This window comes from Dunckerocampus dactyliophorus, chromosome 12, assembly GCF_027744805.1.
Source record: "Dunckerocampus dactyliophorus isolate RoL2022-P2 chromosome 12, RoL_Ddac_1.1, whole genome shotgun sequence".
Taxonomy (NCBI): Eukaryota; Metazoa; Chordata; class Actinopteri; order Syngnathiformes; family Syngnathidae; genus Dunckerocampus; species Dunckerocampus dactyliophorus.
Window position 1 is genome coordinate 14,973,620 of NC_072830.1, and position 27,868 is coordinate 15,001,487.

A 27,868-nucleotide genomic window follows, 5' to 3' on the forward strand; every position below is an offset into this window, starting at 1 on the left:
AATTTACAGTCCCATATCTGCATACAGTACACAGACACAGTTTGTTAAACACAAATTAAAAATATTCAATAACTAATTCTAAACTAATATAAAAGTATAGATGATTATCTCATTTTTGTTGTATCGTAAATATTTAGTACTTTTACAATTTTGTTTGACAACATTACGTGCCGTCCAGACGTATGACGTTTGCTTACGTCATACGGCAACTCAAAAATCGAAGTACATTTCTCAAAGGCGGACACTCCTGTATTGTAATAAACATTTTTACATGCATTATTCCACTCTGTTAGCTCGGGCTGCCGCCGTAAACGGAATATATTTTCATGGACACTGCGTTTGGGATCGAAATCTACGCCTTTCCCATCTAAGGCAACATTCTTGCATCTGTTAGCAAAACTTGCTAGCTAGGAGGCTAGCGTCGAGCTAGCTGTGCTTTAGCATGTTAGCCTAGCTTGCTAACCTTTGACAACTGACAAAAAGGTAAACAACAAAACACTATTGAGGCCATTTCTTGTATGTGCGTTTTGTGCGTAACATCATCGGGCTAAGCAGATGTTTACATCGGATGAAACGTCGCTGTTTACGCTGTGCAGGAGAGTTGCGGGCAGCAACAGCGTCAACGAAAAACAATACAAATCCCGAATCCCCCCGCCCCTGTCACTAGCAAGGCCGACTTAGCTAGCGCTGCACAACCTCTATGTGCTTATTGCGTTTTGGGTTGCATATAAGTCACTTCTCACGCTGTCAACTTTGCATGAGTATTCCTAGGAGTTCGGTAATGATCAGAGCTAATAGTCTGACACGTTGTTTGTGGTTTTAACCGGATAGGATCTCCTAATGTTACAGGTGCTACCGTTGTAGTGATGCGACTTTTCAACATGCTACATGAGTCTTGCCGGTCACAGACTGTTGTATCAACTTGTATGTTTGTTTGAGCGTACTGTACACATGTATACTATGCCGTATTTAGACAATCGTTTTCTATGTTGTAAAAATAGGCTGGTACCATTGACAACGCCTTGTTTTGACACCTGCTTCATTTAGTGCCCTGCCGCAAGCATAACTGTATTATTATTTACTAAACAGACATTTTCGAGCGTACATATTTGTTCTGTTTGTAATCGCTATGTACTGTGTAATTGACACAGCGTTCCGTTGAAACAACGGTTTCCTTGGCAAAGGTACTAACTAAATAGTCATTAGTTTGAATTGGGGCTACAGGGTGGAAAGACCTGACTGCCTGCTGTGGTGCAACCGTGTTATTTTATCGGTTTGCTTTTATTTTGAAGGCCTGACACCTGACAGGATGTGTTACGCTTCTTCTCTGACATCCAAAAATTTTCTATGCCGCTTATTCTCATTGGGGTCGCGAGAGTACGCTGGAGCCTATCCCAGCTGACTTTGGGCGACAGGTGGGGCAAACCCTGGACTGGTGACCAGCCAATCGCAGGGCACATATAGACAATCATTCACACTCACATTCATACCTATGGACAATATAGAACTTAACATGCATGTTTTTGTAATGTGGGAGGAAACCGGAGTACCCGGAGAAAACCCACACACGCACGGGGAGAACATGCAAGCTCCACACAGAAATGCCCAAGCGGAGATTCGAACCCAGGTCTTCCCGATCTCCTGACTGTGTGGCCAACATGCTAACCACTCGGCCTAACCGTGCGGCCTCTTCTCTAACAATAACAGAGAATTTTTTTCGAAACTTAAAACATGGGAAAAATACAGAAACGTATTAAAATGGGAGGCAACATACAGTAGTTTCCCGGGGAAGACCGTAGGGTTGACACTGAGGTATGGCTAGGCTCCACCTGACCTCTGACCCTCATGAGGATGATGGTTAGTTTGAGTCATAAGCTGCCCTCATTTTAAATACTAACAATATTTTTCTTGTTTTTCTTAATTTATTAGGTAACCAATGTGATCCTGAGCATGCAGGAGTGAAAAGCGTCCGCTGTGGCTCTACAATTTTTTTGGACCCCATCACTTTACGAGGCCTCCCCCATATAGTCCACGCGGGACCTGTCAGGATTTTCTGTCAGGTTGTATGGAAACGTGAACCATGTGAGGGTCGCCGAGTCGCGTCCATCCCAGGACTGTTGCAGAAACGACCCCGCTGTGCGGGGGGATAGACTGACCCTGCCCCTTCTCGTGGCCCCTTCTCCCCCATCCGCACATTCCTGCTCTCCTTTCCCTAAAAGGAGGCACGCCATGATGTTCCGAGACCAGGTGGGTATCCTTACAGACTGGTTCAAGGGCTGGAATGAGTGCGAACAGACGGTGGCACTGTTGTCCCTCCTGAAGAGGGTGTCCCGCACCCAGGCTCGCTTTTTACACATATGCCTTGAACACTGGTTGGCAGACTGCACAGAGATCCACATCCTGGAAGCGGAGGCCAACAATGCAGGTAGGTGAACGAGTATTTTTCATGATGGAACCTCTCTGTCCAAGGATGCTGGTCTGCCTCCCATTTAATTTCCAAATAATCTTGTCTGTCTGCCGTTCATCCTCAGCCATTGTCAACCAGTGGCATCAGGAGCCGAAGGAAAAAGTGGTATCCTTGCTCCTCTCCCATCTGCCTTTGCTGCAGCCACGCAACAGCGAGGCCAAATGTGAGTACATGAAGCTGCTGCAGAAGGTGTTGAGTCACACCATTGAGAGCAGCTTGTTTGTGGAGGAGAGCAGACAGCTACTCTCCTACGCGCTCATCCACCCCGCCACCACGCTGGAAGACCGCACGTCGCTAGCCATGTGGCTCAACCACCTAGAGGAACACCTATCCAGTGGGTACATGCCCTCTACCCAGGCGCCCCCTAGCCCTTACCACCCACGGCAGGGCTCGGATGAGTGGCCAAGCTCTGCTGAGGCCCTGGAGCCCGGCCACGCCTGGCTCGACAAGTCCCCCTCATCCAGCACGTCTCCTGCAGGCCAGAACGGGCACATGGCTTTTCCGGGCGGCTTGTCCTCTCCTGTCAACAGCAGTAACACAGGTTTATTTTTCATTATTTATCATATATATCAGGGTTTCCCATAGGATTTTCTGAAGCTGTGGTGGTGGGCTGCATGGGACCTCTGCTGCTGTGTCTGGAATTTCTTTTTATTATGACCAATAACAATTTTTACTTTTACTTTAACTTATTTATTTAACTTTTTTCAACAACCAGTAGAACATGAACCAAGAACATTACAAAACTGTGAATTAATGGCAAAGTTGCCAAGAGCACTTAAACTGAGAGTCTAAAATGTTTACTACAAAAGTACAAAATGTTGTACTATTTAACACAAAACTTAACCCTAACCTTCATTTGATGCCTGTTTTAGAGTAATACAAATACATGGGAAATTAATTGTTCAGTAATATATTTTTTATTTTAAAATAACACAACAACAAAAAACATATTTTCTAGAAGGTATAGAAGTCTGTACTGTACAAAGAGTATAAATTCGGAGTTATGATAGCACAGGTGTATCCAACTTGTGGCACTATTAAAGCTACTTTGACAAAAAGAAAGTAAAGCGAGCTATTTGTGTTTTATGTGACTGCTAACATTTTAATTGTACTTTATTTGCAAAGCACATCTCTACTCAGTGTGATTATTTGTCATTACATACAGGCGTCATGTTTGAATAGAACACTAATAGGTGAAGCAAAACATCAGCTGGTGAGCTACTGCTAGCTTACGAGCTACCTGTTGGAGACCCCTGTGATAGCGTCACTATCGTAAAGCTGGACACACTTCATGTTTATGTTCAACAACTTGGATACACAACCAGTGTTTTGAAGACCAGCCAGAAGTATTATAATGATAAGAGAGCAAGATTGTTGAGTGAAACTGCAAAGTGAGTTTGGTGGGCTAATGAAATGTGTTGTGTGTAGAGCCAGGCTTGCCTGTTCAGCGAAGGTAGCTCTTTTTTTAGAGCGAGTATATCACCGTGGTACCTTGGGCTAAGCTCATAACCTGGTCCCGTCAAGGTTATGTCCAGACGTTCAGTTTAAAATTGGCTATGAAAGTGCCACTGTTTCACTGTTGAACTAATTCGGAGATGGCGTCACCATTTATTGAGAATCCAGTGGACCTGGGAGCAAGAGCAGCACTACGACGGGAGCGGCTTTTTCAAGATCGCGCTGATGTGCTAGCATTCCCTGATGGAATTAGCCATCTGTAAGCGAGATAGATGTTCAGCCGAGGGAATATGCTAGTTATGCTCACTTTTTGAGGCGAGCGTAAGGAATAAATTGCAATATGAAATATTAAATGGGCCAATGTTAGCATGTGTATGTCACATCAGTCCTTGTGTGAGTACTCAGCCTGTTGGTCTTTTTATATTACAATATTTGCAGGAGGAATAAGCACTCTGAGGCATCCATCAACTGCAATGAAACACTTCTTTATTTTAACAAAGGAAAAGTCGCCAAAAAAAACGGTCAACACTGCCACATAATGGTCACTGTAAGGTACAGAATGTCTCAGGAGCACACTGATGCAACTCATCAGTTGACCTAGAATTGATTTGTCACAGATCCATCCATCCACTTTCGATGCCGCTTATCCCAATTAGGGTCGTGGGGGTATGCTGGAGCCTATCCCAGCTGATTTCAGGCGAGAGGCCTGGTACACCCTGGACTGGTCGCCAGCCCATCGCAGGGCACATATAGACAAACAACCATTCACACTCACATTCATACCTAAGGACAATTTAGAGTCATCAATTAACCTAACTTGCATGTTTCTGTAATGTGGGAGGAAACCGGAGCAGCCGAGATTTGTCACAGATAATGAGTGTAATTAATGATTTCATTTTGATATGACCATGAATAAACAGAGCAGTGGTTTTACAAATTGGGCAATGTGAGTCACTAGCTATCAAAAAGTCTTCATTGTCATTTTATAGAGACGGTAGATTTGCTGATATGATGTCAAACGCCCTCGTTTATGTGAACGCGCACTGAGCACAAAGCCGAGAACCGGACTTGACAGAGTAAGTTGATCACCGCCGTTGTGGTACTGTTTAATTCTGTTTGAGGAGTTTGGGTTTTGTTGAGCTGCATCATGAGCACAAAGCCTGGTTTTGTTGAGCCACTTTCGTAGTAAACCCCCTGAAACGTGAGTGATCACACACGTTGGCTTAGCCTGTGACTAGCTGTCATCAATTGACTGCACATTTTACAGACTATTTTTCATTCTCACGATAACTAGGAACAAAGTGAACATTAACAAAAGATGCACACATTTATCTGGTTACACATGTGCAAGTGTCAACGGGGCAGACAGGTGATTCCGGTGCACGTTTATCAAAATGAAGTGCAGTGAAACAGTTTTATCTTTTACATTTTTTTCAAACTAATTGTGGTTAATATGTGCGTAAAAATTAAGTTACATATCTATATAGCATGTATAGTGTATCCATTCATACAATATATTACTTAACATTGTTTGAAAGTAAACAAAAAAGAAGTATTTTTAAGGTGTGGTGGCTTTTATTTTGTAGTGGCGGTGCGCCACGATCAATTACATGTAGAGGAAACCCTGTATATTTAACACACAAATAACACAAACATGCCTCATATTTTACAGACCTCTCCACGTTCCCAAGTCTCAGTGGGCAGATGCAGCCTAGCCCTCTAAAGAAGCCCATGGCCCTCATTGCTTCCAGTCCCCAGGCTTGTGGCTCTGAGTGGGGCAGCCAGGATGACACAGGGAGCCGGCAGAACCTCCTCACGTCAGATCATGCACCCCTCTCGCCACAGAGCAGCGTGGCCTCCTCTGGTAGCGAGCAGACGGAAGAGCAGGGCTCTGCACGCAACACCTTCCAGGAGGATGGCAGTGGCATGAAAGGTCAGAGACCAACTCTCTGCGCTCTCCTCGAACCTGCAGTGATTTTACTTGTACAGGACTCGTCAATTTGTCTCACTGGGTTTTTTTTGTTTGTAGATGTTCCCGCATGGTTGAAAAGTCTCCGTCTTCACAAATATGCATCACTTTTCTCCCAAATGACCTATGAGGAGATGATGATACTTACAGAGCAGCACCTGGAATCACAGGTTTGTAAGATGTGCTTTCAGATACACCAACCTCAAAACTGTTTTGCTTGCTGTACCGTGAGGCAGCAAATCTTGTGACTTCAGCTCAGTGAGCATCTAAGGCAGGGGTGTCCAAAGTGCGGGGAGCAATTTCAGGCCACAGCTTGTGTGTGTGTCATTAAAATATCTTACATTAATAACGCGATTAGAATGACATCTGTGACTCAATCTCCATCCTTAATCACAAGCGTGGGCATTACAGTTTGTTGAAGATTTTATAGCAATATGTGCTGAGGCTGACATCCCATTAGAAAAGTTAGCTAAGCTACATCCATTTCTCAATTACTGGACAAAATGGGCCAATGATGTATTGCATCAATAAATGTAAGGTTTTTTTTATTCACTAACCCAAATAGCACACACTCTATGCTGGTAAAATAAGTGGAAAATGTAAAAAAAATAAATTCTAAAAATTAAAACTGAGAAAATGGAATTTGGGAAAAAAAATTAAACGGATTTCATAAGGCCCTAAGAATTTGTTAAAAAAAATCTTATTTTTAATCACACCACAAATTGATCTTTAACCATGTCAAATGATTAGTCCTACCCTAAAAGTATTTTGCACGCCCATTTTTTCCAATTTTATCTTTTATTGGATCATTTATTGGATTAGGGACCTGACTCACAGAGGTTTTTTGCAAAAGCCAAACAATATTGTTGGTCATGCTGTGTAATAAAAAAGTAAATTCAGCAATACTTTGGTAGCATTAATTTTAATGCTTTGAAGAGATATTTTCATAACCATATTCAATTCAACAAATTCCCGTTTGTAACAAAAGCTTATTATTAAAAAAAATAATAATAAAATAAAAACTATTGGATCGACAAGACTATTAAAAAAATCTAACGGAAGCCAAAAAATCTGGATCGGGACATCCCTGGTTGCATATATCTTTATTTCATTTTAAAAGGCTGTATCATAGTCTTACATAGGGTTGGGCATCGTTTGAATTTGAACGATTCTGGTTCCGATTCCTTGTTTCAATTCCGGTTCCGAATGATTCTCGATTCTGATGCTTTGTAGAGGCAGGGTCATAAAAGTTTGCGCAGTTTAACTGAGGGCACTAACCAGAGTTCTTTTTGGCTGAAAGGTCTGAACTTTTCCAGGAATTGTCTAATGATGATTAATGATGAACTTTGTATCAACTTTGTTTCTGATTGAAACACTTTTATTGCAAAGGACTTGGGGCTGTATTTGATTGTCGAGAAGCAGGGCTTTCGTGCTTTCTTGCGCACTTTGGAACCCATCGCAACGTTACTTCACTGACACTGCAATTGTGAATAAGGGCAGCCTAGTTTTTTTTAGTAATTCATAATATACTGATGTCTGCAAGCATTATTCTTGTATGAGAGCCGCTGGTACACAAATCTTATTTTGTATGAAAGCTGCTTTTGACTTTGCTATACAGCAAAAATATTATTTTGTCAGAGATTCTATGCTCAGTATTTTAGTTTGAATTCAGAAGTCTATATGAAGACATACGCAAGTGGCAGACAGGCGATTCTGGTGCCTGCTTACTCTATTTAAATAAAGCACAGTGAAACATTTGATGACATTTCATTAATGACATCATTTTCAAACAAATTGTGGTCAATATGTGTGTACATAATAAGCTATATACAGTATGTATCTATATAGCCATTCTTATATATATATACTGTATATATATATATATATATATCCATTCTTACTATATATTACTTAAAATTGTTATCAAGTAAAAAAAAAAAAAAAAACAAAAACAAAATTTTTAAGGTGTGGCGGCCTTTATTTTGTAGCGGTGGGCCGCCATGATCAATTACATGTAGTGGAAACCCTGCCATAGGTATGAATGTGTGTGTGAATGTTTTTTATATGTGCCCTGCGACTGGCTGGTGACCAGTCCAAGGTGTACCCCGCCTCTCGCCCGTAGATGGGATAGGCTCCAGCATACCTCTGTGACTCTAGTGAGGACAAGTGGCATAGAAAATGGATGGATGGATGTCATAATCGACCTGATTCATCGGTCGGTCTCTAATCTGGCCACGGCCTGGTATCGAGCCGTGGGTCATTTGGTACCGGGCCGCACAGAAAGCAAAAACAATTTCCATTATTTCATTTTTTTTGTTTTATTTTGAAAAGTGGCCGGATTCTCTCTGTTACACCTGTCTCACTTGACACATGTCCATTATGCGTGTACTAACTTTATCTCATGCCACACAGATAGACTACTACTGTATTTTTAGCATTTTTCTTTCACCTCATATTTGGTGTCAAATGCTGATACTATGTGGGAATGCATAAAGGTAAGTTTTGATGACTTATTGAGTGCTAATGTGTTCATTTGTCTCAAGTGAATTCATGCTAGCGCACTGCCTTTTACCACACACGTCAAACAGCGATGTAATCATCTCTCTGGAAAAACTTGGCTGGAACTTTAACTGGTGGATGGTGGGTCGGCATTTATTTTGTGCTTTTAATTTGATGTTATTCATGTCTTAGTTTTACACAATACATAAGAAATAACATAAATTAGATCGCTATAATGTACGAACCTCCCCCAACAATCTACACCAACAACTTTTCAACACCTTCCTTTGTTTGTGATGTCTGTTTCATTAACACCTTTTCCCATCCTGCAACATTAGCTTCCTTTGTTTGGTTTGGTTTGGTTTAGTTTTATTTGAACATGCATGAAGGTTACAATGGAATACATCTCATGAATCATTTCACAGTTCCACATGTCCAAAAGGAGTAGGAAGAAGTGAAGTTTATTTAATCCTACCCCTCATCCATTCCACATCTTGTACAGTACATATGATTCACTTCCTGCGTTCCATGTAATATTTTTCCATATAATAATCAGTGTAATAATAAAATGAATAATAAAAAATAAAAACAAGCATGACAGAACAATAGGTATGATAATCAAGACTCTTCTGCCTTATATTTAGCAAACATCAACTGCTTGTATTGTTTTTTTTTTTTAATTTGCTTGTCTCGATACATTGTTTGAGTTCCTTCATTACGTCTTTCTTCGCCAGGAAGGAACTTACTCTTGATGCAGGCAAACAGACTAGTTTGTGTAACATTCTCTTTTGAGTTTGCCTTCCAGGATACTGTAGTATTGTGTCAACGAAGTTCGCAACATTTGTTGTTGTGTGATGCAAGATGGCTGAATAGACAAGCAATGTTGGGAGTAGACTGGCCACATCTTTAGAAATACCACAAGATTCAACGTGCCAAAGGGTAAAATACAAGTTTGTTCTGGGCAATATTGTACAATAACCGAGACAGTATGCGAGAAGGCAAAATCTGAATCACATGAAAACTGAGGCATTTGAAAACCGAGGTTTGACTGTATTCGATGTTACACCAAACAATCTAAGGTGTAGATGTTTTTTTCCAGATGTTGTGATGTAGTGGTAGCATAGTCAGTTGATAAAGTGGATACAATGGAACAGATTGTTTCTGTCTCCATTATTTCTCATTGCATAAATTGTTTCAAAATTCAAGCAAATTTGTTATTGACCTGCATCCCTGAAGGGAATGTGTTCGGCCTTGAGGGTTCCAGTGTATCCCCTCTTTCCCATCAATGGTAAACACCAGCGGCCCTAAACATGACAATATGTCACCTGTCAATGAGGCGTGAAATTAAACAATGCACCCAGCAATCGTAGCCAGCCAGTCACACACAATAGTTGCATGATTTCCTTGCTGCCCCTTGGCTTTAATGAAACAGATGGTGGGTGATTACGTTTGTTATGTTGTGACATTATAAGTGTTTATTTTCTTTACATGAAGTCTTGTTATCTTTTTTTCTTTTTAGAACGTCACTAAGGGAGCGCGTCATAAAATTGCCCTGAGCATCCAAAAACTGCGTGAGAGGCAGAGTGTGCTCAAGTCTTTAGAAAAGGTAAGTCACACTTTTCGTGCTATAAAAAACACACGAGACGAGACGATGCATAAGATAAGGTCTACGAGAGCAAAACGAGATGTCTTTTTTTTAACATTAATTATAATTTCAACATTCATTTTAAGAAAAGTACATTGAAAAAGTATGACTGGACACATTTTTTTATTTAACCAAGTCACAGAAAGAATGTCGGTGCGTTTTGAAAGTCTCGTGAGATCTCATGATAGCCCTACTAATTAATTATCACTTAATTCAGTGGTTGACTGGTTGGGTTTTAGATATTTCTCTTGTATCATTACAGCAGGCTAATCTCCATTTTTCTGCAGGACATTTTGGAAGGAGGAAACCTGCGTAATGCCCTGCAGGAGTTGCAACAGATCATCATTACACCCATCAAGGCCTACAGCGCACAGTGTGCCGCACAGACCCCCCAGGACCCGCCCAGTTCTCCTTCAGAAGCCACAAAGTCGGCGGCAGATAAAGAAGTGGCTCCAGAGGGCTTCCATTCCCACAACACACCTCCCTGTGATGGAGACTCTTCGGCAACGCCCATTTCAGATGGCGACATTGCTGGGCAGTTCACCCGAGTCATGGGCAAAGGTAAGAGGGACCAAAATGTAAAACGGCACACAAAACATCACAAAGTGTTAACAGGAAGTCACACACAAACCAAAAAGCCCACACATGTATGAAAACCTATCCTGTATAGTGAAGCTAAAACAAATGCAGTCATGCTTGAGTTGTCAACTCCATGTCCTTCTCACACAATACAAAGTACGGTAAGCTGTAAAAGTGTCACCATGGCAACTCCATTTTAGCCTTCTAAATAAGATGCTGATTGGGCTCCTTCCCTGATCTCTGTGGGATAGCACATGACTGACAGCTCCCATAGTCTAATTTAAATTTTACTGTAGCTCCGTGATTTAACACTTTGTGTCACCGCATGAAATTCCGTTGAGTAATAAGCTGTAGTTCTGCATCACACATTCCTCTCAATAATGGAGCCTCTTCTCATTAATTTTTTCTTTTATACTTTGTGAGACATATGCCTACGAAACTTTAGGCCGTGGTGTTTTCATTTCCGTAACATTAATGTAACACACTAACTGTTTTGCTGCCTCTTAGAGATAGGGGCGTAACGATTCATCCACAACATTGATGTATCGATCTATATTCCTATGATCCAACTACATCGTAGTACATACATAAGCCCGGAAGGCTTTATATGGATGTGTGTTTTTTTTTCTAGCACTTTTATTGATAAAGACGTTAAACGTTACTCATGTAACAGTTTGATTAGGCGCGTTGATAAATCATGCCTGTTGAGTGGGGCGCAAGGGTGACGTCACGTAAAGGCGACTGTTGTGGTTACAATGTGGATGGTGCATGTGCAGTTGAATAAACCGAGCTGACACGCCCTACACCTCGGACACTACACTCTATTCAGTCTGCCTATGATGTCATTGCCACACTTTATACTGGATTTACCTGTATACTATAGTGTCATAGTGTTGGACTAAGTCAAGTCATACGAGTCCAACTTTAAGCCTTTCAAACTCATGGAATAGAACTTCAGGACAAGATAAAAGTATGTAGGTTATAAATTCATTTTAATATCTATCTGAAGATGAAATTTTGTTAAAATGTGATGGTGTTAAATATGTTAATTTTGGAATTACTGTGTACATGCAATTTGTAGGGTGGCGTGAAAAAAAAAATACAGTGTGCTGATGCACTGCGAGTGCTACAGGCCTGCATGAAAATTATAACACTTGATTTTCTTCCCTGGACTTTTTGATTAAAAAAAAAAAAAATTAAATGGCTACTCTGTTGACTTTTAAAGCAAATGTCACAGCCTAAGTTATTATATATATATACAGTAAGTCCCCAACTAACGAACACAATTGGTTCTAGACGACCGTTCTTATGTCGAATTGTTCTTAAGTAGGGGAAAAGGTAAGATTACCAATGATATAGGTACTACATGTACGTGTATACATATACAGTATATGCGTATGTATGTAATTATGAGTTTGGATGCAGTAGTAATATTAAAAGAAGATAATTAATGAAAAAAACAATAATAAAAGTGATATAATAATACGTAATGATACATGTTATTTACCTTTGAAGAGGAGTCGCCGAGCATACGTCGTTGTTGAGGACTTGGAGGAGGAGATATTGAAAAAAAGGACAAGTCGTCGTGGTCGTTAGACTCTTCTAAAAGAGGTAGTGTTCTGTGGGTGGTGTAGAATTAAGCAGGCCTATTAACTCTTCATAAACTTTAATCACACGCTCTGTCCGGGTTGTACAATTTAGCTTTCCATTTAGCTTTACACTATCTCCCCAGCGTCTAACTCTTCCTCTGTTGGTCTCATTAGCTCTAAGGCTGCATTAGCAGTGTCACAGTGCCCTCTACTGGTCAAGCATGTACAGTAGCAGTAAAAAATACTGATAGAGCGACTGACTACAAGGCAAAATAAAATAAAATATAGACCAGTTGACTTGTGTTCGTATCCGCGAGTGTTCGCTAGTCGGGTGTTTGTAAGTTGGAGACCTAGTGTATTATATATTTTTAGTACGGTTGTACTTGCCAAGGTCTGTGGGTCAATCACAGCTTTTGTCTTGACTGAATGTTAAAGCAATGGGAACCAAAGGCACTATTTCCGGGTATGGAATTTGCTCTAACTTCTTTGATACGTGGGGTAGATAAGTGAATGACGTATCAAATTAAAGTTGAAGTCATGTTTTATCAGATAGAAATAATCACAGACTTGATTTAATTCAACCTGTTAATTTATTCATTGTTAATTCAACCTGAAGTGTTGCACGTTATTCAAATAAAATGTGAATGCATTTACCATTAGTTTTTGTTTACTTGTTTGTTTATATCCATATTAATTTATAGCTGATCCCCTTACCAAAAAAACAACGGGAATCTGGGATACTTCACCTGCACTGTCAGTACCAGGTATCAGTATCCAGGTATTTATTTCACAGTCAGACTGGTTGAATTTTTGCCTAAAAAGTTACTGAATCAATTTAAAGTTACTGGATCAATTTGTATCGTATCGTTCTAAATAAACTAATATGTCCTTGAATCGTATCGGCAAACATGAATCGTGATGCAAATATTAAACATTATTAACGTTATTAAAATGAATCGTTACACCCCTAATTAGAAAACAGAAACTTGCCCGTTAAGTATTGAACTTATTTGACATGTGCATTCAAAATTAGAGAAGCTCAAATTAAGTTCACCTGTAAAGTTTATGCAGTAGTCCATTTTAGGTTCATTCTGAGATGTATCTGAAATACCCCTAACTTCTTGTGAGTAGTATAGGACCACTACACTGCTGACTTATTAGGATCTTATCCTTTAGCATGCTCAAGGGTACTGTAGAGACCTGGCAATTATGTGTAGTGTTAAAGAGTTTTGTGATTTTCGACCGTGAACGTGACACACTGTGTGTGTGGGTTCACAAGGACGAGGACGGCTGTGTGCAGAGAGTACAGTTGAGTTTGCTGATGTTGTTTTGGCATAGTGGTGAATGGCAGTAGCCTGTTTTGTTTTTGCAATTAAGAGATTGTTGATCAGCCACCTCCTTGTCATCTTTACGTCACGGTAGACATTACAACACAATCTTTATCCGTAAAGAGGGTTGCGACAGTCAAGTGTTCACAGTTGTGAATGAATGCCACGTAGCTATTTCCACTGACATACTGTATTACTCAGTTTATATACACAACTATTGAGGAATTATGCACAATTATCTTCATTGCCATATTTATTTGAATTGTGAATTAATGAACGAGAACTACTTGGATGACCTGTAAACTTTGAAACTGTGAATGTGAAATACTAATCATTAGTATTTAGTATAATAGTTGTGTACTGGTTAGATTTTATATATGCTGTTTGTTTTACAGTAAGAGGTAGATCATTTTGATTGTGTGCACCCCAATGTACATGTACAATGTACATAAATACTTGTATTAATAAATATTCTAAATATATATATTCTGTATGTTTATAGTAGGGGGTAGATCTATGGGACCTGGTCATGTTAAAAGTAGCCCACTGGCTTAAAAAGCTTGAGCATACCTGTGCTATATAGATACATGTATAGCCTATTATTTACATACTGACCACAATTAGTTTGAAATAACATATAAAATATCAATATCAAATACCATAAAAACATTGCCAGAAATGCCCATTTGCCCTGTTGGCACTAGACTGATAAGGGGAGGAAGAGAAGGCAGAGAGAAAGGTATTTAAAGTTAATTAATGCATTTGTTATTCAAGCTTGTGAAAACGACCCTAATGTTGGCATTATTACCGACAGTAAATTTAAATATATTTTTTAAAATTGCTGCAGCAGTGGCATGACGCAGCGGCGACAGTCTGTGCAGCCCACCACCACAGCTTAAAAAAATCCTATGTGAAACCCTGTTGTGGGATATTTAGTACATAGAAAGATATTAGACAGAAAGATTTTTAAACTTAATAAAATAAATGTTTTTTTCCCCAAACATTGCCGAACAGTGCGTGTAATATGACTAGTTAACAGTAGGCTACCAGAACAGTCCTTCATCGCTGTCCACATCCTCCTCCTGGGAACTAAAACCATTGAAGTCGTCCTCTTCAAGTGTTGGAACTGAACAGCCCCACAATTCCCTCAGCACACACGCCGCCGGTCTCTCTCCTTCTTTTGTTGTCGCTGCCAGCATTACCCTCACCCCGAGGCAAATAAGCCCCCGTGCCCCTGCTGTCCTCCCCAGCACGCAGCAGTCCAGCCCCTCGAAACCCGCCGGCAACAATGGACCTCCCGACACCGCTCCACGCTGCCAAGATCCAACGGCAGACCCAAGCAAAAGCCGCTAGATTGATCGCCTTCAACATGCACCTCTCCACGCGTTCTTCATGATGAGTAGTGAGGTGCGGATCATTACTGAAATATTGATACCTCCGATACCACATCTTTAGGCTCTAAAATCGATTCTCAAATCAAAATATCGATACTTTGACACTTCAGGCATTTCAGGTCATATATATCATTAACAGGAACACAGTTAAAAGTAACTGGCCTTGTCTAAATGCTATGCAGTTGTTTAACATAAATGAATAAATTACTCTTATTTTATGAGCTATGCTATAATTTGAAATACGCAACTTTTTTACATTCACCTGACACATTAGCTGTATTGGCAAAGTATCGGTATCGGATCGGTATTGCTGATACCAACCTGAATTTTACTCAGTATCGTAAAAGAAATCAGTGGTATCGCACATCACCAATGATGAGGGTGGCTGCATAAAGCACACGAGATGTCCAGAGCGCAACCACAAATTAGCCGCATCACTGTGTAAGTCGCAGGGTTCAAAGTGTGAGGAAATAAATAGCAGCTTATACACTGGAAATTATGGTAAGTTTTTTATTCATTTACAGGAGCAAGTACGTAACCCGTTATTAGTAAGTTATTAATCAAGTTGATTAATAGATCATTAATTAATGAAGTTATTAACCACACTTGTCAGTATTCTTTGCGCATTCCACATGAACTGGCACACCCTCCATCTTTATTGCAGTGTGCACGCAGCTGCTTGTGTCCCGGCCAGATGAGGAGAATATCACCTGTTACCTTCAGCTCATTGAGAAGTGTCTAACACATGAGGTGAGAAGGAACAAAGTAAATCTCATCAGTGCTCGGAAGATATCCAACAAACCTTTTTTTGTCTCACCTCAAAATGAGTGAAAGAGTGGCATTTTCCTTCCTCGCTCTAAGGCTTTCACAGAAACACACAAGAAGCGTCTGGTATCTTGGAAGCAGCAGGTCCACAAACTGCTACGCCTTGTCCCTCGGAAAGCAATGTTGGACATGCCCGTGTACCGACAGAAAGGGTGAGCTGAGCGTGCGCACCCTCAAAAACATCACCCCCCATTTCACGTGAAGTAAGCCATTCCAACAGTGCAGCACAGGCTCCTGGTTTATTTTCTTTTGGCTTGTTGTCTGTTGTTGCTCCAGCTGGGCCTACGGATCCAACTCCCTCCCCACAGCAGGCTCTGTGAGTGGAGGTGTGGGCAGACGGGGCCAGAGGCAGTTCCAGATAACGCCTCGAGGACTTCAGGCCGGGCGTATAGGTCTGCTGAGTCCCGGTGGGATTGGGGGCGCTTCTCCTCGCCACACACTCACTAACCCCACGCTGGCAGGCCAGGGTCGACAAGTCAGTATCGCACACACGGTGCTTTGTGTCATTTGTTTCCATCTTCATTATGATTTTAGATAACTTCACCACGTTTTGTTCAGTGACTGACCTGAATGAATAAGATGACTCATTTGTAAATTTGTCCTCATTTAGAGTCTGTGGTTTGCCAACCCCGGGGGCAGTAACAGCATGCCAAGTCAAAGTCGCAGCTCTGTGCAGCGGACCCACTCACTTCCTGTACACACCTCCCCGCAAACCATGCTCATGTTCCAGCAGCAAGGTATCGTGAACATAGAGAAGTCTTAATTTTTTTCTTAAAATAACATAATACCGCATGTCTTATTGGCAGCCTCTTCATATTGTTTCTTATGAATTCCACAAGATGGCAGTAGTTGGATTTGAAATATCGTGAGTGGTCAGCATCAAGTATGAAAGTAAATTTGTTTCCTTAATACTAAAGCGTTTTTTAGACACTGAATTTATGCAACTGAATTTTTTGCCTTTCAAATTTGTGAACTGATTTTTTTTTTAAACATGATTTTACGCTGGAAATGTAATTGAATAAAAATTTGTAAGCGAAATGCATGTGTTTTGAAATTTGGTTAGGTATAAAGTGCTTACGTAGTCATGTGACACGGGTGTTACAAAACTTGTGTGTGAGAGTTTTGAAATATTGAAATTATTTGCACTGAATTTTTTTTTACACCAAAATTTTATACTCTGAATTTTATAAACGGAATTTTAAAAACACCGTATTTTAACAAACTGAATTTTTAACCACAGGCATTTTACTTGTAAATTTTTAATTCAACTTTCAGCATAATTTCACTTAAAAAAAAAAAGTTCAGTTCACAAAAAAATCAGTTACTTACTCTAAATTCTGTAAAAAAAAACTTACAAAAAAAAAATCTTTGGTAAAATTGAAACAAATTAACCTTCATAACCCAGCATCTTTATCTTGTCACGGCCAAAACGTTTGGGAGTGAATTAAATTTTGTGGTTCAGTAACTTTGCAGATTCATTTTTAATTTTTGTGACGCCCACGGAAATTGTTTTCTCAGTGTACAACAGACACGTGAAATATTTTCTTAAAAAATACTGAGGCAGCAGAGTTATTGAATCACCAAAGTTAAGTCACTCTCGAACTTTTGCCCATGACTCTACCTCTGCATGCACATTAAAATGTTGGTTGCGCTGCTCAGCTACCAGTGTGAAACTAATGCTTGTTAGTATGTGACACTTGCCGTACTATTGTTTACAATGAACTCATCAGCAGTATTAATGCTGAGTGGGCAGTTTGTTCCTTTCCACTATTACACCATTGGTTCTGTTGCTGCTGTGTTGTGTAGTAGAAGCTCTAAGGTTGAGAACACACCTGTTCCTGGACACTGGAACAGATTTTTATTAGGGATGTCCGGATCCACATTTTTTGGCTTCTGATCTGACTGAATTTTTATTTATTTATTTATTTATTTATTTTAATAGTTTTGCCAATTCGGTACCGATCTTTTTTGTTTGTTCGTTTTTTTAATAATAACAATACACTTTTGTTACAAACATGAATTTGTGGGATTACACAGCATGACCAACAATATTGTTTGGCTTTTGCAACAAACCTCTGTGAGTCAGGTCCCTAATCCAATAAAATATCCAATAAAAGATCAAATTGGACAAAATGGGTGTGCAAAATACTTTTAGGTTAGGACTAATCATTTGACATGGTTAGAGATCAACTTGTGGTGTGATTTACAAACACGAACGCTTAGGGCCCTATGAAATCCGTTTTATTTGTTCTCAAATTCTATTTTCTTTGTTTAAAATTTTTTTAGAATTCAGTTTTTTACATTTTCCACTTGTTTTACGAGAATAGAGTGTGTGCTATTTGGGTTAATGACACAGACGTCACAGATGTAATTCCAATTGCATTATTAACGCTAAGTTATTTTAATGACACCCTTGTTTTGTTTACACAATTAGACAAATGTGACTTACTCTTCTTTAGAAGGCCGGAATTTGTTGTGTGTGTGTGTGTGTGTGTGTGTGTGTTGAGAATGGCAATTGACGGTTGATGCGCGTTAGGTGCAAGACAAACGTGCCTCTCTTCTTTGTTCACTCAGAACCTGCACGACGTCAGTGGGCATTGTAAAATGGTCCTTACATTAAAGCAGTAAAACACAACACAATGAAAAAAATACTCATCCAGCCTGAGTTGAGCACACACACACGCGCACACACACAGCTGCGCTCGCAAAACTCAGCGAACCATGCTAGCTTCCATTCACGCTCCGTAACAGAGGAGTTTCCAAGGTTTTTCGCCGCCGTTTCGATATGTTTAGTAGTGTTTGTGCGGTTCCTATTATCAACCAGCGGTTAGAGCGGCACTTCCACTGCCAGCTGCCTACAACATGACCCAGGAGAGGGAACTACCGCTGTAGCTACGAAGCCGAATATCCAACGTCCAACGTAAAACTAACTTCGCCACGCTACACATGTCTCCATGTTGATGTTGCGCCATGAAATTGGCTCAATGACAAAAATACAAACATAAGTCATTCAGAAGATGCATTCAAAGACATGGTGAGTTGTAGTATTCTACACTGGTCACTAGATATCAGTAATACGCCAAGAAAACATACAGCAAAGTATTTTATCGTTCCAGCCTCTCATACACACGGGAATGGCGTTCTGGGTGAGCTGAAACTGTATTTTTTTTAAAAAAACGGCTTCCAGAGTGAGAAAATCAGAAAAAGCCGGCTTGTCGTTGCCCTGTAGACAGGCAATACGAGAACGATGACATCACTGACCCACCGCCACCTCGTCTCCATCGCGTGACCAGAAGCGAGCTTTGACGACAAGCCAACATAATATCTGAATATTTAACGGATATGACTCACCTTTGTCGACATTCTCCTGATATTTTGTTGTCTTTTACTCCATAATGACTCGCAGGAGTAATTCCACTTCTAATAAGTCTTGATGTGCCTTGACGATGGACTTATGCATTCTTTCTTCTTCTGTGGTTTGGAGTATCACATGGTTCCGTCTGCATGCCTGTTCGCAGCGCCACACGTAGGTGTGCCTTGTGTATTACATCATTTTCACTCAGTGATGCATTCCCGTCTGGATTCAAATATATACTAATCCGGAACAGTGTGGGCGCGACTTTTTTTCAAACCGCCAAAAAAGACATTCCCGTGTGGACAGGCCTTGAAACTGTCCCAATCAACCTAAAGTAACCATACAAGACGTAACTTTAATGAAGAAGGTGTAATTCAAAAGTGTTTCATGTTGCAGATATGCCTCACAGATCAAATTTTTCACATTTTTAATTGTCACACAAGTGCAAAAAGAAGTTAGTCGCTATAAAACCACAAAACAGCTTACCCAGTGGAACTTCCTATGTATATCATTCTTCTCCAAGCACCCATTATTGACGCAGACAGAGTTAATTAGTCAATCAACTTTCCACTGTACTTCCTGTTCATGTTTTCCTGCTTGTGAAAGACACATTGTCGAGTGTTGTTTTTTGTTTTGTTTTGTTTTTTTACACAGACAACTAGAGTAGTTATTTAGAGCACGAAAAGGCATCCAAACATTTCCACGCTAGACATGCTGGACAACATTAAAAAGAAAAAAAAGTTATTGGTCCGATTCCAAAAAAAGCGAGCTGCTCTCCCTCTGTGCTGGAGACACCATAACAAGACAGGCGAGCAGTGTGTCGCTGTAAACAATCTGTCACATTGTGCAAGACACACACACGAGCTCTTGCGGCCCTTGGCTCATTTGCCAGATGCCACACACAAGCAGTGTTGCAGAGTTCTCTTTTAATGCTCCTGTCATGTTCAGACAGTGTCAATGTTGACCCCTTTCATGACATAGACTTACCTGCTGAAGACGCAAATACGTGCGGGTGCTTGCGACTTGTATTTGAATACACAGTTTATTTATATTTCCCAAAGTAGGCCACTGTGAATACCATTGCAAAATATGGGTGTTACTGGCGAACTGTTCACTGGCTTGGTCAGTTGCCATCACTACATGTAGCATTTACTTATGTGTAAAGCATCTTTTAGCACAATTACATCTGAACCATAACATGGCCAATTATTAGTCAGCAAGCATTCATAGCTCATTTCCTGTCTTGAGAACTTTGCTTGTCTTGCTACAAATAACAAAGAGGTCACGTGAGTTGAGTATTTTGAATGGGGGCACATTTTACTCAATGCACTCACTGAAAATCTCAAGTATTTTAAAGTCATCAGACTAAAGTCCGAGTCATGTCCTGAGTCATTGATGTCAAAGTTCAAAGTCCAGTTGCGAGTCTGATATTGTCAGAGTCCAAAGTCATCATAATTGTGACTTGAGTCCACACCTCTGCTAAATTGTAATTTTAATTTAAAAATTCACACCAAATTAAGGCACAAGTTTGAGACCAGCAGCCACTGCCTCTATCTATTGTAATATCTGTATTGTTTTGTATATTGTACATATATGTATGTGCATATATGTTAATGTATGTATTTATATTGTAATATCGTATCTATCTATATGTTTATCTTTTTTCTCATAATATTAGATTTTTTAATGTTTATTCTCATTATTCTCGTAGCATTAATGCGGTAATAGTATAATTTTATTTATTCTCATTATTCTCGTTGTATTACTGTTATAGTATTGTAACTTTATTCTACCAAAATTAAGACTTTTTTCTTATATTTGCACTTCCCATTATATGATATTGTTCTCATTAAATGCTTTTAAAATTAACTCATTAAAAAAAAATTATTGTAATATTCTGACTTTATTCTAATAATATTAAAATGTTCATAAATTCTTGAATGAAAAATTCTGAATGATTTCATTTTTCTAAATCTACGAATTTTCCACCTAAATTACAATCTATTCTTGTAAATTAATATTATTGTCATGTAAAATCATGGCTGAATTGTTTTAAGTGAAGGAGTTTTATAATAGGATTTTTCTTCTTGTAAATGTGACGGAGCACCACATACAGGGACACGGTCGAATGCCTTTTGCAAGTCCACAAAGCACATGAAGACCGGCTGGGCAAACTCTCATGTACCCTCCAGTACCCCTGCAAGGGTGTAGAGCTGGGCCAGTGTTCTGCGACTGGACGAAAACCACATTGTACCTCCTGTAGCCGAGGTTTGACTAACAATCGTACCCTTCTCTCCAGTACCCTGGAATAGACTTCCCCAGGGAGGCTGAGGAGTGTGATCTCCCTATAGTTGGAACACACTCTCCGGTTAGCCAAGACAGTCCCTCAACTTCCAGAGCCTTGAGGAACTCGTCCACCTCCGGAGCTTTGCCACTGGGGAGTTTTTTGGCTACCCCAGATACCTTGGCCACGGTGCTGAAACTGTCCGCGTTAATGTCCTCAGACTCTGCTTTCTCTGCTGGTACCTGTCAGCTGCTCCAGGAGCCCCGCAAGCCATTCATGCTCGATAGGACTCCTTCTTCAGCTTGATGGCACCCCTGACCTCTGGTGTCCACTATCGGGTTTGGGGCTTTCCACTATATGGTTTGGGGCTTGCGCCACGACTGGTACCGACCACCTTGCAGCCAAAGCTCAGACGAACGGGAGACTCTGCCAGGCGTTCCCTGCACACCCTCACCACAAGTTTGGGTCTCCTAGGTGTGTCCAGCATCCTCCCCCGCCATCTAATCCAACTCATCACCAGGTGGCGATCAGTTGACAGCTCAGCCCATCTCTTTACCCGCGTGTCCAGAACATGCATACACAGGTCTGATGATACAACTCCAAAGTCGATCATAGACCCGAGGCCTAGGGTGTCCTGGTGCCAAGTGTGGGCATCCTTATATTTGAACATGTTGTCCGTTATGGACAAACTGTGGTTTGGCAGTTCCTCCCGATCAGGCCCCTCCATGTCACACTGTCATTGCCCACATGGGCGTTGAAGCCGCCTAGTAGAACTATGTAGTTACCAGCGGGGGTGCTCTCCAGCACCCCTCTGATAGACTGCAAGAAGGCTGGGTACTCTGAACCGCCATTTGGAGCGTACGCACAAACAGTCAGGACTCTTTCCCCAACCCGAAGGCGTAGGGAAGTGACCCTCTCGTTCATCAGGGATGGCTCCAACACTGAGGCACCGAGCCGGGGGACTATTAATAAGCCCACACCAGCTCACCGCCTCTCCCTTGCAGCAACTCCAGAGTAGAACAAGGTCCAGCCCCTCTCTAGGAGTTTGGTTACAGAACCCAAACTGTGAGTCAAAGTGAGTCCGACTTTGTCTACTCGGAATGTTTCAACGTCTTGCACAAGCTCGGGCTCCTTCCTCACCAGAGAAGAAACGTTCCATGTCCAAGAAGCAGATTGGCCTGCGAAGACCAGGTCGCCCATTCAAATGTTTGCGATAACTTGCATCGAGTCTCTTACAGTGCTGTGGAGAAATTTGGCCCACTCATCTTGGCAGTATTGTTGTAATTCAGCCACTTTGGAGGGTTTGCCAGAATGAACCACCTTTTAAGGTCATGTCACAGCATCTCAGTCAGATTCAGGTCTGGACTTTGACTAGGCCACTCCAAAGTCTTCATTTTGTTCTTCAGCCATTCAGAGGTGGACTTGCTGGTGTGTTTTGGATCATTGTCCTGCTGCAGAACCCAAGTTGGTTTCAGCTTGAGGTCACAAACAGATGGCTGGACATTCTCTTTCAAGATTTTTTTGGTAAACAGCAGAATTCATGGTTCCATTTATCACAGCAAGTCTTCCAGATCCTGAAGCAGCAAAAGAGCTGCAGACCATCACAATACCACCACCATATTTTACTGTCAGTATGATGTTCTTTTTATGAAATGCGGCGTTAGTATTTTCCCATAGGTCTTAGGGATCATCAAGATGTTTTCTGTCAAAACAGAGACGAGCCTTAATGTTATTTTTGTTCAGCAGTGGTTTACGTCGTAGAAGTCTGCCATGCAGGCCGTTTTTGACCAGTGTCTTTCTTATGATTGAGTCATGGACACTGACCTTAACTGAGGCAAGCGTGGCCTGCAGTTCTCTGGATGTTGTTAAGAGGTCTTTTGTGACCTCTTGGATGAGTTGTCGCTGCGCTCTTGAGGTCATTTTGTTTGGCCGGCCACTCCTGGCAAGGTTCACCCCTGTTCCATGTTTTTGCCATTTGTGGATAATGGCTCTCACTGTGGTTCGCTGGAGTCCCAAAGTTTTAGAATTGCCTTTATAACGTTTTCCATACTGATACATCTCTTATTAATCTCAGTTAAATTATGTTGTAACAGGGAGGCAATCATTTTTTCACACAGAGCGATGTAGGTTTGGATTTGTTTCTCCCTTAATAATTAAAAGTTTAATTAAAAAGCTGCATTTTGCATTCAGTTATGTTGTCATTGACTAATAATAAAATTTGTTTGATCTGAAACATTTAAGTGTGACGAACATGTAAAAAAATAAGACATCAGGACGGGGGCAAACACTTTTTCGCACTGTAAATTGAATGCTGAATTATTTTGTGGACTGAGACCATTTTTCCTCTCCTCCTGTTAGATTGCCAAATTCCAGGAGCTGACCTGGAGATCAACCCTACGCTGGAGTCGCTGTGCCTCAGTATGACAGAGCACGCCTTAGGGGGTGAGTGTGCTTGTCTGTGTCGCGTATAAAACTCTCTATAAAGAAGGAATTTTCCATAATATCGGCCAATGGTGGCATAAAAAAAGAGATAACTATTCATATCAGCATCGTTTTTTGCAGATAATGATATGAGCGCGGGAGTGATGATGCCGTGCTCCTTGCAGCAACATAGCTTGCTAGCTCAGTATGTTGGTGGTTTGAAATTATTTAAGTTTCGCCTACGGACTGTAAATATGCAATTTGCAATGATTGTAAAGTGCTGCGACGGGCGATTAAGGTGTCTGTCTTTAATACTTCTTGTCCAATATGACACCACAGGAAGAATCACTCAGACTTACACGCAGCTTGCGTTCATGCAGCAATAATAATGTTATTTTAGTTGACTATTGGTCAGGATTTTTCATGACTGCAGTTGTCCCTCGCCACATTGTGGTTCGAATTTGGCAGTTTTGTTCTATCACAGTTTTTCAAAATATATGTTAATAAATAAATCATGCTGTTTCGTGGTTGAATATGGCCAATTATTTAAAACAAAATTCATATTTAAGCAAATTTTACGTATTTTTTTCCTAAATTAAGTATTTTCAATGGCTAAATGATCTGAAATACAAATACAATATAAGTCATTAAGATGACTCATTCAAATTGTGATATGCAGTATTCTACACTGGTCACTAGGTGACAGTAAATAAAACATACTTGATCACAGGAACAACAGGCTGTTATTGCAGGTTTGAATTATCTCACAGCAGGCACAATAATAATAACATAATAATAATCATAATAATAACACGGGCTACTGTTATGGCTGCAATCCAGCTAAAAATAAACGCTGAACCCCTGGCGTCACTTCCTGTCAAAGTGTCTGGAACACATTTATTACAACAAGCGCACGTTTTATTTATGTCTTAAATTGCTTATTTTCTCTGATTATATCTGCTATATTGGGTAATACAAGTGTAAAGGTGACTATAGGGGTGTTATTTCATGTGTTAGGGACGCTAATAATGTAAAAAAAATGTATTTAGATGGTCATAAACAGGTTTTGTAGGTTCTATGAAATTATTCCAGTTATTGAGAAGGAATCCTACTTTGTGGCAGTTCACTTATCACAGTTGCGTTTTTGAACCAATTAACCGCGGTTAACTGTCGAGGCGAAATGTACAAAATAAATATGGCACTTTTTTTTATAACTTAATTGCATATTGCCGTATGTCTCATTTAGGACAAACAGTGTTTATTTGTGAAATGGTGGCATTACAGTAAAAGGAGCGTAATTTGTTCATGACACAAGATGTGGCCTGATGTTAGTTTGAAGGAAGAGCGGCTGTCAATATCAGTATCGGTTGATATTGGTATTGGGAATGAAGTGACGGACAGTATCGGTACAGATATCGGTAAAAAGCCAGTATTGAGAATCTCTACTCAAAAGTAATGCATGCAATTACAGTGGAACCTTGGTTAGCGCCCGCCTCAGTTAGCGTGTTTTGGTTAACATTGAGAATTTACGACACAATTTTGCGTGCATTCGTACAATATGGCGCGCGTCTTTTCGTGTCATTAATGCACTGCGTGAGGCCAACTGTGTTCTTAATGTGTAATTTTTAAAAATCCCAAAACGTCCTTGTTAGGATCCCATTAGCTAGCAAACAAAATGGCAACCAGAACCGGAAGTCATCTACGTTACGTTGCTTGTCGATGATGTCATCAGTGGTTGAGTCATGGACACTGACCTTAACTGGGACTCAATGTTAACACAAAACACTTTTTATAGTTTTACAATTATAGTTTTTAGGGATGCACGATAATTACTTTTTCAAGCCTTTACCGATACGATCACTTCCTACTTCTCAAGACCGATAACCAATAACTTTTTATATCTATTATTTAAAACATTTTGATTTAACTGTAGGTTGTGCACACCTGGAGGTAAGAATGACTAAAAAAAGTTGGTTAATGTCTGTTTCGGTTAATCAAACCGTCTGGAACGAATTAATGATGCTAACCAAGGTTCCACTGTACTCTGCATTGTATGTGTCTTGACTTGTTTTTTTTTTTCCCCCTCATGCCCGCCACAGATGGAACCGACCGGACATCGACAATATGAAAAGAAGAATGGAGGGAAGAAAAATAAAAGATACTTGAGGCCTGCTCAGTTCCTCATCACCCAGCACAAAGATTTACGTACGCTCAAGAAAACCAGGCAAAGCAGTCACTACATAATGACAAAAAAAACTGTGTATATGTTCAAATATTTTTGTACTTTATTATATACAACTAAGTTTATTAAAGAAAAAGCAGAATACAGATAATTATTATATTGCAGGGCAGTGAGGAAGGTGAACAACCGTGTCACTTGCAGGACTGTGACATGGCACAACTTGAGAGAAAAGGATCGGTGCTGTCTTAAAGCGGCCCTCTATGAGTTCTTCTTCATTTCCTTATTCCCGAAACAAACAGCAACAAACATGGCCTCTCCCCATCATGCAAAATTCCAGCCCGATGTCAGGCACTTTTATACAACCATGTTGGCACTAGACTGTAATTGGCTGAAGAATACACTTCCTGAACTAGTACTAACAAGGTTTACTTTTTGATGCTTTGTGGCATCCAAACTAAAAGTGCACAAGGAAGAGCACGTAACTTAGCAGCAGGTGTTAACCTGTGTTTTGGACATTGAGAAGAAGTCACTCCCCTTCTCAACTTCTACAAAGCCAAAGAGAAGGTTTATTTGGGAGGAGTATACATGAATGCAACAAGAATGATTTAACTTAAAAAAAAAAAAAAAAAAAAAAGCAGTTTGAGAAATGTACGTTGGCTGCAGTTTGTCTTGTTATTTTAACTCCCTACTGCGCATATGATGACGAATCTCGCCTTGTGCCGAGGAGGGTGGTACTACTATTGCACAAGAGCTGATTTGACTCGAAGCTTGATCAAATCTAGAGTGTTCATACTTACAGAACAGCTCTTTTTCCGCGCCCTCATCATCAGTGCGGCCAACGTGACGATTTGATGAATCATGCGTTTCAAGGTGCTCGAAGATGTCCATATTTTCTGTTTGTGTCTGTGTTTCAGTAAACCCTCGACATTATCAAGTGGTATCAGTGTTTAAAAAAATATAACAAAAAAGCGGTCTTCTAACAACCTCTGTCTTGGAATGTGGCAGAGTGGAGGTGCATGCACGTTGAATATGGTCTTTATGGGTCACTTTGTTTTGTTTTTGGTTGCATCATGAGGCAAGGATAACCATTGACATTTTATTTCAGCAGAAGGTCATATACAGATACCTGTATTTTTTACTCGCCCTTGATATTGATAACTTATGCTTATTTTCTATAATCGCATGTTTTTGCCACACTAATACAGCACTGTTGTAGAAAAGAGGACATGGTGAGCGGAAATCTTGCAACTAAAGTTGTGTTTATAATGCCTGTTTACATCTCTAAGATTAACGCCCACTTCACATGTGCTGTCATGATTTGGAGAAAAAAAAATGCTTTACCCCTTTTTTCTATGGACTCCGATGTTGAAATTGTTGACCGTCATGTCCCAATAAGGTATTCATGTGGTGCCTGAAACCGCACAACATGTTAATTCCCTGATCTTGAGTCATGGTTTTCTTCAGAGCAGGCTCTTAGGATAGATCTGACTTACTAAAAAAAAAAAAAAAAAAAAAAAAAAAAATGCATCACACTCGTGCCCAGCAAGGACCTCAACAGAGCTGACTCATTGTTATCAGCTTTGGCTTGTGTTACATATGGCTCAGATGGTCCTTTTCATAGCCTAGTCCATGCAAGCGCTGCACACAGACAGAGAGAGGCACTGTATAGCGCAGAATAAAGATGCAGCAGGGTGTGACAACGCATTTCTGAGCCACAGTTGATGACTAATCAAAACACTACACAACAAACTGGCCAAGGAATATGTTTACTCCATGTTTACATTCCAGTGATGCATAAAAATGTGTGAGAAAGTATACTTTTCGGCACAGGAAATAAACATCCGCTCAGATGAACAGTCACATTGAGATCATTGCT

At 40.4% G+C, this 27,868-nt stretch overlaps 1 protein-coding gene across 1 annotated transcript; it reads left to right on the forward strand.

Annotated features, from left to right (window-relative positions):
• The first annotated feature begins 205 nt into the window (after window positions 1-205).
• On the forward strand, window positions 206-27,848 carry LOC129191275 (protein Smaug homolog 2). Its single transcript, XM_054794484.1, has 13 exons — window positions 206-483; window positions 1,930-2,425; window positions 2,532-3,008; window positions 5,595-5,855; window positions 5,952-6,061; window positions 9,910-9,996; window positions 10,323-10,596; window positions 15,590-15,675; window positions 15,787-15,902; window positions 16,027-16,225; window positions 16,361-16,487; window positions 23,748-23,831; window positions 25,910-27,848. The coding sequence occupies exons 2-13, from the start codon at window positions 2,230-2,232 to the stop codon at window positions 25,936-25,938; spliced, it is 2,046 nt and encodes a 681-aa protein (XP_054650459.1). The 5' UTR covers window positions 206-483; window positions 1,930-2,229; the 3' UTR covers window positions 25,939-27,848.
• The last annotated feature ends 20 nt before the right edge of the window (window positions 27,849-27,868 follow it).